The sequence below is a fragment of the Fistularia commersonii genome, chromosome 3 (assembly GCF_037954325.1).
Source record: "Fistularia commersonii isolate RoL2024-O1a breed Wild chromosome 3, RoL_Fcom_v1.0, whole genome shotgun sequence".
Lineage (NCBI taxonomy): Eukaryota > Metazoa > Chordata > Actinopteri > Syngnathiformes > Fistulariidae > Fistularia > Fistularia commersonii.
The window spans coordinates 10,426,377-10,439,732 of record NC_141286.1 but is presented as its reverse complement, the minus strand read 5'-3'; the positions used below and the strand labels follow the sequence as shown (position 1 = coordinate 10,439,732).

The 13,356-nt window shown below is 47.5% G+C and overlaps 1 protein-coding gene across 1 annotated transcript; it reads right to left on the bottom strand.

Moving 5' to 3' along the window:
* Positions 1-6,573: 6,573 nt before the first annotated feature.
* Positions 6,574-13,241, bottom strand: aasdhppt (aminoadipate-semialdehyde dehydrogenase-phosphopantetheinyl transferase). The gene is made up of 7 exons (XM_086143622.1): positions 12,805-13,241; positions 12,599-12,712; positions 12,173-12,302; positions 11,597-11,718; positions 10,798-10,959; positions 8,779-8,838; positions 6,574-7,849 (listed from the first exon to the last, which is right to left on the bottom strand). Exons 1-7 carry the CDS (start codon positions 12,973-12,975, stop codon positions 7,700-7,702), a joined length of 909 nt encoding a protein of 302 aa, XP_085999748.1. The 5' UTR covers positions 12,976-13,241; the 3' UTR covers positions 6,574-7,699.
* Between the last annotated feature and the right edge of the window lie 115 nt (positions 13,242-13,356).

The window sequence follows — 13,356 nt, the reverse complement described above, 5'->3', positions numbered from 1 at the left end:
GAAACACTGTATGTCGAGGTATCTTAAACTCATCGATGTCTGTCCATAAATCCTGACGGCCTCTTGGGAAGAAGGTTCCCTGTTCCATCCAGTCGCTTTTTTTCCCCCCAAAATCTCCCCACTTAAATCATCTGAAGTCCTTTAGTGGAAATGAGAAACATCTGCAGCTGCGGCTTGGAGCTGCTCCTGCGGGAACTGCCAGGAGAACCCTTGGAACCCGTCGAACATCCATCTGTGAGAACCTCACGTACAGCGCCAAAGTATCCCACCCCCCCAGCCTGAAGGACACTCCAGTCCAGAGGTCCAGAGGGCCTCGTTTGTCTCCCGTCCAGACGGCGGTGGAACGTGACGCCTGTCGGCGGCGGCTCAGTGTAGATCATAAATCCTGGAGATAAGGAAGATGACGTGAGATGTATGAATCACCGGCACATGAAAGTGGTGACGGAGGACTGGAATGTTCTCCCCCCTCCACTGCTCCTCCACCTTCTCAGCTTCTTCGCCTTCCTCCTCTGCTCAGAGGAACGTGAGCTCATGTACGTACGTGCATCGAGTTTACATCGCCTTCAGACCTCCGACCTTCTGAGCCCCCTTGTCCTGCTCCTTCAGCTGAATCAACAAGCTATCTGCGTCTGCGTTTTTGCGTGTGTGACTGCACGTCCATCAGTCCACATGCTGGAGAAGAAGCTCCAAGAGCCTTCTAACCTTCAAGGGCTGAAGGTGAAGGTCAGCCTCATCCTATTGGTCCACTGAAGGAGCAGAACTTCTCCGGGAGTATTTGCGAGTGCCATGGATCCTGTGAGTCCACGTATGACCTTTCGTTTTTGGGTCCTTTTTTTGGGGTTGTTTTCAGGAGGATGAGAGGTAGCAAGCAGGAAGTTGGTAGGGGGAAGTTGATAGGGAGGAGGAAGGTCCATTTCTTTTGACTCTGAGACTACCCCATATTTTAAGGAAACACAGCTCAGGGTGCCAAGAAAGAGTAGTCCACTTGCAGCAATTGCCCTGAAAGAGCACTCCAGATTCAGCTTTTGACTTGAAAGAGTACTCCAGATGCAGTATTTGCCTTGCATGAGTACTTCAGATGCTGCATTTGCTTTCAAAGAGTACCACAGATGCAGTATTTGCTTTTGAAGAATACTACAGATGCAGTATTTGTCCTGAAAGAGTGCTATAGATGCAGAATCCGCTTTCAAAGAGTACCCCAGATGCAGTATTTTCTTTTGAAGAGTGCTACAAATGCAGCACTCACTCAAGGTGGAGGGGGGAGTGCATCAGGGATCAGCTCTGAGCTCCCTCTTGTTCTCTATGGTGATGGACAGGCTGACAGAGGAGGTTAGACAGGAATCTCCGTGGACCATGATGTTTGTAGATGACATTGTGATCTGCAGTGAGAGCAGAGAGCAGGTGGAGGGACATCTAGAGGGGTGGAGGTATGCGCTGAAGGGGAGAGGAATGAAGATTAGTCCTAGCAAAACAGAATACATGTGTGTGGATGAGAGGAACCCAAGCGTAACGGTGAGGCTACAGGGAACAGAGATGGAGATGGTGGAGGATGATAAGTAATCGAGGGTCAACAGTCCAGAGCAACAGAGAGCTTGGAGAAGATGTTGAGAAATGTGTGCTGGCAGGTTGGAATGGGTGGAGAAAAGAGCATCATCCAGACTGATAGGAAAGGTGGAGAAGACGGAGGTGAGAGCAACCATGGAATCTGATTTGGAGACACTGAGGAGAAGACAGGGGGCAGAGCCAGAGGCAGCAGAGGTGAAGAGGTGGAGGTTCCCCCTTGGGAGTGAGGAGGACGGAGAGGATCAGGAAGCAGACCATCAGGGGGATGCCACATGGTAAATGCTCTGGAGATAAAGTCACACTGAAATGGTTTGGACATGGATAGAAAAGGGATGGTGAAGATCTGGGTAGAAGGACGTTGAGGTTGGAGCTGCCAGACAGGAGGTCTGAAGGATGACCAGAGCTTGGCAAGGCATCCATGTTGAACTGGGGATTTGTGTCGCTAACGGTGTCTGGTTAAGACACATCATCTAATCTGCAGAGCAGGCAGACACACACACACACACACACACACACACACACACACACACACACACACACACACACACACACACACACACACACACACACTTAAATGAACACACATTCCTATATCTGGTGGTCGCATTTACTTGGAAGCTTAATGCACAAATGGTGTGATCCATGTTACTCTGAAAGTGTATGCGTGTGTGTGCATGCATGTACGGTTGACCGAAGTGTCAGTGGAGGATTCACTTCCTGATTGCGCCTGTGAGTGTGTGTGTGTGCGAAAAGAAAAAATAGCATGCAGACCCTCAGGCTACCTGTTTGCTGAGCTAAAGAGGTGGAGCTAAAACAGGAAATGCTTCAACTGCACCAGCCTCTCCATGTTTAGGAGATCTAACATCCCCAAAAAGCATCCTCCACCTTAACCGTCTTCCATTTATTTACATTTTCCCCCATTAGCATTTGGCTAACAAAGCTCTGGTATTGTATGAGGAAGTCTGGAGTGGCAGAGAAGTATGTTAGACTGGTGCAGGACATGTATGCTAGCTGTGAGACACTGGTACGGTGTGCTGTAGGGGTAACAGAGAAGTTCAAGGTGGAGGTGGGACTCCATCAGGGATCAGCTCTGAGCCCCTTCTTGTTTGCAATGGTGATGGATAGGCTGACAGATGAGGTTAGACAGGAATCTCCATGGACCATGATGTTTGCGGATGACATTGTGATCTGTAGTGAGAGCAGACAACAGGTAGAGGAAAATCTAGAGAGGTGGGGTTATGCTCTGGAAAGGAGAGGAATGAAAGTTAGTCGCAGCAAGACAGAATATATGTGTGTGAATGAGAGGAACTCGGGTGGAACGGTGAGGCTACAGGGAGTGGAGATCAAGAAGCTGGAGGATTTCAGGTACTTAGGGTCAACAGTCCAGAGCAACGGAGAGTGTGGAAAAGCGGTGAAGAGACGGGTCCAAGCAGATTGGAATGGGTGGGGAAAAGTGTCAGGGGTACAATGTGATAGAAGACTATCGGACAGAATAAAAGGAAAGGTGTACAAGACAGTGGTGAGACCAGCGATGATGTATGGACTAGAAACTGTTACAATGACCAAAAGACAGCAGGCAGAACTAGAGGTTGCAGAGATGAAGATGTTGAGGTTCTCTTTGGGAGGGACCGGGATGGAGAGGATCAGGAATGAGTCTATCAGAGGAACAGCACATGTTAGATGTTTTGGAGAGAAGGTCAGAGAAGCCAGACTGAGATGGTTCGGTCATGTACAGAGGAGGGATAGTGAATATATTGGTAGACGGATGCTGGAATTGGAGCTGCCAGGCAAGAGGTCTCGAGGAAGACCAAAGAGAAGGTTTACGGACGTAGTGAGAGAGGATATGAAGGTAGTGGTGTGAGAGAGGAAGATACAGAGAATAGGGTTAGATGGAGAAAGTTGACTCGCTGTGGCGACCCCTGACGGGAAAAGCCGAAAGAAGAAGAAGAAGAAGAAGAAGAAGCATTTGGCTAACAACCCCCGCCCTGCCGCTATCTCTGCTAGGTTGCCCTCTGCCACCCCACTGCTGCTGCACATCCGCCTGCAGTGCTGCGGTGACTTTGTGCAGATGGCAGGGAAAGTGCACACATGCACACATACATGCACACACGCACGCACGCACGCACGCACGCACGCACGCACGCACGCACACACACACACACACACACACACACACACACACACTAGGCTGAATTAATACCGCTGGCTGGATGTAGATGCCCCAGATCCACGGTGGAAGTAGGGCAGCAGCGATCGAGTTGTGCTAACGTGTCTTCAGGCTCCTTGTGGTGAGCAAATGTCACATCCTGGATATCGTTTGTGTGTGTGCGTGTGTGTGCGTGTGTGCGTTGAGATCAGCCCTTTTCTCCTCTTCTACATGGTAACACATTTGCAAAATGTTAGGGGTCTCTGCCCAAACCTGGGTTCTCCATTTTCTCCTGACTGGGATCTCTCCAGCCTCTCCATCTTCCTCCCAAAAACCAGTTCATGAAGACACATAGACTCTATCATCTCCCCGTACCTCTGTGGGATCTCTGCATCAAGTTCTGCATGTTCTCCCTCTTGCCAGCCAGTGTTTTGGCTGGCAAGGGGCCAGTGAGCAGCCTCATTGACTGGTTCTCCCTGTGTGTTCTCTCCAGGTTCCCCTGCCTGGATTCTCTCCAGGTTCTCCATCTTCATCCCTGGCTGGATTTAAAGCTACTTACATTCTGCATTATTGATAAATACATGAAATAATAGATGTGAAATTGTGTTAATTGATCCCTGTAGACAAAATACACACACGCACCCACACACGCGCATGTGCGCGCGCAGCCAGTCAGAAATATTAACACATGTACATCCACTGAGTGTGCTCTTCAGTTTTAATCATGCATGTGCTTGCGTGCGCGTTTGTGTGTATGTGAAATGTGGCGTGAGGTTCTAATTACATGTTGGGCCGCAGAGGGCTCCTTCCCAAAGCAGGGAAAGGTAAACTCAGCAGCGGGTGACACGTGCAAACAGGCGTGCAAAACACTCGGCCTGGCTAGCATGCACCTAGCAGGCCACTGCTCCTTTGCACCATTGGGCCATCTGGTTGTTAGCAGGCTCGCAGCTACCTTGATGAAGCCGAAAGGAGGTCCACCAGACTGGGGCCAGAACTTCCTGTATGCCCCCCCCCGGAGAACCCACCTGACTGAGCTTTAATTGACCTGCGGTATACTAGCTCCTGACTGCGCATCTGGTAGCTGCAGATTTGTGCAATTGATATTGATTCAGTGACACCGGGGTTACAAAAAGATGCATCCAGGAGAGTGCGCAAGAAGAATGGAAGTCACGAACGGTTGGACAGATCAATGCAGCTGGTGATTGATTGGGGGGGTCAGCACTCTCCTGGGGTTTGAACACGGAGGTAGAACAGTTTGGAAGTCCCTGAGGTCTCGCCCGCAGCGAACTCTGCTAACAACTATCACAACAGAACTCTGCAGGGTGTACGCTAACGGCTTAGCTTCTTCAACTAACGGCTAACAGCCATAACAACAGGAGACGAGAATTGTAAACACAGTGTTCGAGGAGACAAGTCTGGATGAGGCTCACGCCTGGAGGGGAAGCTTTGCACTTTTCCCCGCCGACTGGCTCAGCGCTGTCTGATCTCCTGCCTCGGGCCGGACTGTCGGCACTCTTCGCCAGCGGCGCTCTCTCGGGGTTCGCTCTCTGAGATGTCGGCGAACTGGAGGCCGCTCAAAATGGTTTCTCACCGAACCCTGACACCTCCTTGCACGCTCAGTACCAGATTTAGGATCTTCTGAAGGTAAAACATTACACTCCAGCTGGAGGGACATGACTGCATATATATCTATATATAGATATATATATATATCTATATATATATATATATATGTGTGTGTGTGTGTGCGTGTGTGAGGGAGGAGAAGGGATGGAAGATTGAGAGAACAAAAGAGGACAACAACGTTGGATTGACTGCTCTGCTGTGACCTCACAGACTGAACTCCACCTGAGACCTCAGGTCAACCCTCTCTCTCATATATACAATCACAATGAGTATTTGTGAAAAATCTGTTACATATAATATACCCTGCTCTCATGACAGATCACAATGTCATCTGCAAACATCATGGTCCATGGAGATTCCTGTCTAACCTCATCTGTCGGCCTGTCCATCACCACTGCAAAGAAGAAGGGGCTTGGAGCTGATCCCTGATGAATATGTATGCATGCATGCATGTATGTACACTAATAATTTTAATTATGAATTTTTTAAAGAAATGATATTTTTATAATTGTGTAAAAATTAAAAATGACTAATTTTGTAATTTATACCTATGTGTGAATATATGTTACTGTACATATGTGTATGTGTTTGTTCTTATGTACATATGTATGTATATATGTTGGTATGAAACAATATTGCTGTGTTTGAAAGTCTGTTTTTAAGTATGTGTATGTAAGAAGAAAAACTGACAAACAAAATTATGTATGCATTTATGTTAAGGTAATACATATTTCTGTACATATGTATGCATATTTGTATGTAATTATGAAGCTAAGTAAACATGTTGGTCAATGGCTGTCAGTGGGTATATGTATGAGTTTTGCGCTACAATGTGTTTGTATGCATGAATGAAGAGAATTGTAAAAATGAAAAAAGAATGTATCTATACATACATCTTCTTCTTCTTTCGGCTTTTCCCGTCAGGCGTCGCCACAGCGAGTCAACTTTCTCCATCTAACCCTATTCTCTGTATCTTCCTCTCTCACACCAACTACCTTCATATCCTCTCTCACTACGTCCATAAATCTTCTCTTTGGTCTTCCTGGAGACCTCTTGCCTGGCAGCTCCAATTCCAGCATCCGTCTACCAATATATTCACTATCCCTCCTCTGTACATGACCGAAAGAATGTATGAATGTATTTTCTATTTGTATGTATGAAAATTGACACATGTATTTATAAATAAATATTGGAAAAAAAATAAAAGGAAAATGAAAAATACAGCTTTACACACCATGTCTTTTAAAAACGTAGTATATTTCAGCTTCTCATCCATCCATCTCTACAAGTCCTCACAGGAAGACCCCCCTTCAGTCGATGTACCATCAGACGTAGCTTTTAGCTTCAGTTAGTACACAAGCTTTAGATAAAACCATGAACATTGTTTTGCAAACCCTTCGAAGCTCCTTGGTGATTACTGGCATACAGTGTGAGGCTCTTCTGCTTCCTCAGAATGCATAGAAATGCAATTTAGCTGGAATGTTCTTCACTTAAATCAAGAAATACAAAACAGGAGTCGATGGTGAGACCCTGGAAAACCACTTCCATTAGCTAGTTAGCCAGCCTTGTAGTATTCATTAGAAACTGACAAGATGCATCTTAAACCAATTCATGGGTCTCGTTAACTCAAAATTCATCCAAATTCATCCATTAATCAATCACTTTGTTTATATAGCACTTTTCATACATTAGGGAACAAGTAGGCGCTACAAATAAATGTCAAATATAGGGTCACAGGGACATACAACCACTCACGCCCTCTTTGACACCGGAAAAGACCTCCGGTGTCTTTTCCTTCTTCTTGGCTGACCCTTCTTAGCACCCATATTTTGACTCACCAGCAGACTAATGCCACACGAGAGACTTTTATTTTGAAAGGGTCGCACTTCACGAGCCCTTTCTTGGCTTTGGATTTGAGTGTAGACAGGGAAACATCTGAGCAGTGAACCGGGATTTATATCTTCTCCCCAAATCCCTGCTGAACGGGACGCTTTCCAAGATGTCCGTTTGATAAATACCTAATAAAATAAAAGCAGTTTGCTGACCCCCCCCACCAAACTTCACAGAACCTCCCTGGAGAGTGCCTCCCACTCCGCCTTCTCCTTCTTCTCCAGTATGTAAAGAAATACAAGTGAAGGTCAAGAAGTTGGGAGTTCACTCCCTCGAGCTGGTGTTAGCTGCCAGCTAGCTGCTCCAGTTCATTTTCCACGCCGCTGGGGGTGTTAATATAGCGCCCAGGTGTTGGAGGATCTCCAGGAATTCCAGTATCCCCTGGTGACACTCCAAGTCATGCTCTTCTTCTCGCAGCCTGGTGGGGCACTGTTAACTCCTCTCACTATGGCCCCATGATGCCCCGCTGACCCTCTAGGGACTGTCCCTCTGCTGTGATGGGGCCTCGGCCTTTCTTGCAAAGCTTTCCCAGTAGGCGGCGTCTTCCTCAGTCAGGGGCGAAGCCTTGGCCACCAGGTCGCAGAAGGTCAGCAGGGTGAAGGGGGTGGTTGTGGGGAGAGGAGGCTGGGAAGGAGATGGAGACTTCTGTAATGTCAGTCTGATACCAACATGTATACAGGTGGTCCTCACTTAACGACAGGGTTACGTCCCAAGGGGTCTGTTGTTAAGCGATACACTGTTTCTTCCGTACCACTGTACAGTATTTGCAAACATATTGCCCATTTTTACCGTTCTATTTTTTCCTTTAATGTTTAGATTGCATGAATATAGGTCAGCTATAAGCAAGGGTAAGGGCGCACAATACATATTCACTCACAGCTCTGCTGCAAATGCATTCCGCGCATTTTTTTAATATTATTGCAAAGCCCGTCGTAACTCAGAATCTTTGTTAACCAAGTGCGTCGTTAAGTGAGGACCACCTTTACAAGGAAAACATAAAAACACATGTACAGTATGTGGTACAATGAGAATTCTGTGTCCTGCTAGGACTATGAACAATTCAGACTAGGATGCAGTCTAAATAAATAAGCTAAGTCTAACTAACAGTAATGGACACCATACTACTCAGACTCAGGTATTACTAGGGCGTCACCACCTTTAAGGACCTGTTGCCATTAGGACACTGCGTAATGTTAAGATAAGATAAGATAAACTTTATTGATGCCCCCATAGGGGAAATTCCTTTGAAATTCAGACTAGGATTCTGCATACTATTTGGACACTCTGTACAACTAGGAATTTGCCTCCTGCGAGGGCACTGCACACTGCTCAGACTAGGATGCAGTGTACTACTAAGACTGCCCTTGATTGACAGCCCTCACGACTGTTGCCATGACGACAACCGAGCCAGAAAAGGAAGTGGGGGGGGGGGTGCTGACATTCGTGGGCTCAAGAACACACACTCTGGATCTTGGAGTGAGTGAGTGAGAAGGAGGAGGGGTCATACGACGACGACGAAGAGTGAAGTTCTAGAAGTCAAAGGTGGAGCTCACCAGTGTATCTGCTGGTCCAAGGGCGACGGCAACATTGTGGTCAGCGTCCAGCAGACTCTCCTGCAACCATGTGTGCGCGCACACACACACACACACACACACACACACACACACACACACACACACACACATTTAGGGCAAAGGCGTCTTGATGTCTTGCGTTAGCTTACATAGTACTATACAGTTGGATGTCTCTACATGATTGACATGGCTGGGGTTAAGCCCCCGTCCCCCTGAGCCCCGGGGCCAGCTGTGATTGGCTCACTATGTAAATAAGTAATGGTCAAGGTGACGGACTGAGCGGTTATTCCCAGGCGCAAAAACACAGACAACGAAACAGCATTAGGATTCCTCCTCGGGGGTAGAGAGATGGAAGGTGGAGGAGTGGAGATGGAGGCAAGGGACACATCAAGCTTCTCAAACCACTGGTAACCTTTTAGCAGCCACTTGCTAACCCCCGCATCACTAAACCCTCAGCAAATCAGCCTGGAGGGGAATAGGCTGGAGGGGGGGATCAAAGGGTGGTGCATGGAAGAGAAACAACATGGTTCTCCTTCTCTGGTGGAGAGGAGCACTCAGATATCTCGTCCTGGGGGTGTAGAGCTGGAGAAGGATCAGGATCTCTGCTGCATTTCTCTGAAAGACTACCTGTCAATCACTTAAATGCTTTCCTGAGGAGCTGAAGAGGAGTGGAGCACATCACCTCCATCTCCTCCTCCACCCAGACAACCTGGAATAGATACCTGAACACCCTGATCCACAACTGCTCTTGATACATTATCGATTCTAGTACTTGTTTCAAAATCACCCCAATATTTGTTCCGACATCTGTTCCACCACCCATTCTTCCATCTGTTGTGATACCTATTCTAACACTTGTTCTGATATCTTACCTGGTCCGATATTTCCAATGCCTGTTCTGATACTTGCCCCAACATCTACTTTAGTGTCTATACCGATACTTGTTACGACTAATCCGATATCTGTTCCAATACTTGTTATGACATCTGTTTTGGTACTTGTTCCAATATCCTTCCCAACACCTGTTCTCATATCCGTTCCAAAATCTGCTCCAATAACGGTTCAAATATTTGTTTCGACATCTGTCCCTGTATCTGTTCTGACACCTATTTCAATAGCTTATGCTGTAATTGTTCCCACATCCGTTTTCGATATCTTTTCCGACATCTGCTTCGATATTTTCAACTGATAGAAACAAAGGCCTTTCATTGGCCCCGGCTTCTTCGTCCACCTTAATGTCACCCATTCACTGCAGCTTTGCTGTGGACTGCGGTGCATCTGAGGCGTTCCAAGTCTGGAAACAACCTCTGGTTTGACTGTTTTTCTTGGATTAGAGTGTGAGGACGTGAGGCGCCAGCGGCACCTTGTCCATCCATCTTGCTTGTGTTCCATATTTGGTCCCTGGCGACGCCGAGATATCAACGTGAAGGCAGGCGGCCCTTCGGGGAATAGGTCAGGCGTCATCTCAGCATGATTAATCGTTGCGTCAGGAGGTCAAGGTCAGTGCGAGGTCATGCTGGCCATGATGTGGGAATTCCTTTGCTGATTAGCGGACTTGCTAAACAACCACCGCTGTGGTTGCTGGTGTCGATAAACCTCAGATTCATACCCGCAGAGCTCCTTGTGTAGACCGAGGGCTCACCACTCTCAGATCGCACACCACATGATCTGTAAAACACACTGATGGCACCTGAACGCACCACAAGAGCCACAGTTCAGAGGGTAAACAAACATGACCTAAAAACGGTAGCTAGCGACAAATGTTAGCATGCTGGCTACCTGATTGAGTCTGTTCAGAAAACTCAGCAACTTTTGATTGACAGCAACTGACAACAGCTCCCCTCACACCTTGAGACAATTTCCGTTCCAACTAGCCATGGCCACGTTTTCTAAACTAACCGCGCCCACTGCCCAAAGCTAGCGCAGACGCTGCGGCTTTGGGGGAAACGGACGACTCGGTAGTTTTAAATCTCACTTCTTTAAATCCCAGAAACTCGCCTCAAACAGCCAGCCCTCCTCCTCCTCCTCATCCAGATGCAGGGTGGTGCAGCACAGTGCCCGACCTTCCGCCAGTGGTGGCGGCAGCAGGTGGAACTCCGCCCTCTGCAGGTTGAAGCCCAGCCCCGTGCCGATGGCCTTTATGAAGCTTTCTTTCAGGGCCTTGGAGGGGGAAAGGCAGAGAAACCCTGAGGGCTCAGAGACACTGCATTACAGCACCAGCAGGTTATGTGTGTTTGTGTGTGTGTGTGTGTGTGTGTGAGGTGCGTCTTGGCTCAGCTACAAAAAAAACTTACACATAATAAGAGATGGGGGTTTATGCATGCATGTATTACTGTTACAGGGAATAGACCTTGTGCATGAACGTGTGTGTCTGTGTGTCCAGGCATAACCAATCCCGTTCGACAGCAAATGAGCCAAAATAACAGTATTAAAAGGCTACTTGCTATGGCAACCGCTGAGCTCTGCTATTAGTCAACAGTGTGGCGACAATCAGAGCTTGACGTTTTTGTGTCGCCCTCTGAATCTCTGCTCGGCAGCTGTACATCTATGTGTGTGTGTGTGTGTGTGTGTGTGTGTGTGTGTGTGTGTGTGTGTGTGTGTGCATTATAGAAAATAATCCAGATTTAGTTAGCAGCGGATATATAAGGACATCCGCATTGTTATCTTCCTCTCTCTCTCACACATACACACACAAAGACACAAACAGACGTCCGCACAAATAGACACACAAAGCGTCGCCTCCGGGGACGGGCAGTGATGCAATGTGACAGCGGGGAAGTGTGGTTGCCATGGCTACCCAGTGGCGGTAGAATGCGCTGAGCTGCTGGCGCTCCGAGCCGGCCGTCCGGATGACGTTCCACTCGTACGCCGTGAACTGTCGAGTCATGATGCGGAAAAACTCCTGCACGCTGCTGCTACCTGGAGGGGTAGGGGGTGGGGGTGCAAACACTCTCTTTAAAACAGGGTGTGCGGGCACACACACACACACACACACACACACACACACACACACACACACACACACACACAGTTTTGGCCATTCCCTAGCAAATATATGACAACAGTAGCACCTAGTGGTCAAACTATCAAAACACCGCAATTAAAATTATTGTCTTGAGGGGGGCAGGACATTTATTATATTATAAAGACTATTAATATTATTATAAAATATATTTTATATATATATGTATATATATGTATATATAGTTAAAGAAAATCTATTCTATTATTCTGACACTGTTTATTGAAGATCTTTTAGGATTTTGAATTGCGATGCTTGAATTTCCAGCTCAGCTCTGCTGCCAATTCTTCTATGAGTTAATGAAAATTGAACAGAAGAAAAAATAAAAGGACCTTTTGATCGTGCATCTACCTGGCATTGTGGTCTTCATGACGTCCACGCCGACCTGTCTTCCTTGCTCTGCGGCGAGAACCGCGTAGTCACCGTGGTGAGATATGTTGAAGCCCCAGGCCTGAGGAGCAGGACCTGACTCCGGGGCTGGCTGGAGGAGAAGGAGGGGGAGGGAAGCAAGACAAGAACCACAGATCGAGGAAATTAATAGCATTCAAGGTCAAACTGAGTAAAATCAGATTTGCCTCCATCTTTATCCAGAAGAATTCTACATCTGGTCAACATCACATTTAAAGCTCATTTAATGCAAATCATCTAAAGTGCATCTCAAAATATATCTGGATGGGTAAAGGTGTATTGTCACTCTCACACCCTCAACCAGCACAAAAACAGTCTGATTTTGTCTCACTTTTATGAAAAATATGAAGAACATTATGGAAGCCGTACCTCCAGCGGGGCAACCAGGTAGGGCTTCCCCCTCGGCGACCGCCCCAGTCGGATGTCAGCCCAGGGGATCCGCAGCTTCTCACACACGAACCTTCTCAGCAGCAGCCTGCCGGCCTGAGAAACCAAGGGGGGAAGACTACTTTACCTCAATTTGACAGACTAGGTAGAGTAAGCCTGGCGGCGGCGGTTTATGTCTGTGCACTGACCATCGCCGATTTGGCGTCTTTCGCGAACACGAACTCCCCGATCCTATCCTTCTCCTCCGGCTGCACGCTCCGGGCGGCTAACAGCCACTCGGACCTGCTCGGGTTCCACGACCCGCAGCGAAACGCCCAGCGGACTGAGCCCATCGGCCCGCCGGCGTCCGTCTCGGTCATCCAAACTCCTCCGCGCTTATCACGCCACTTCAGCGTTGCTAGCTAGCGCTAGCATTACGCGCTGGTAAGCAATATTTTCTCTATTTATAAACTTCTGTGTTACAGTAACATTTCTCGTTTTAAAACGAACAAAATAAGAGTTTCACAATCATGGGAGTTTTGAAAAGAAATAGACAAGTACAGAGAGACAGACCGAAAAGTTGCCGGGAGGATTTGTTTACGTTCCTCTACACGTTTCCTCCAGTATCAGCGGATCCAACTACGTCATCAGCAGGGGGCGCGGATTGGCCAATAGGAGTCGCGCTAATTTTGATGCGTTCACTTGCGCGTAGATATATCGGAAAATTATAGACGGACGACTAACATGCAAAAACTTTAACA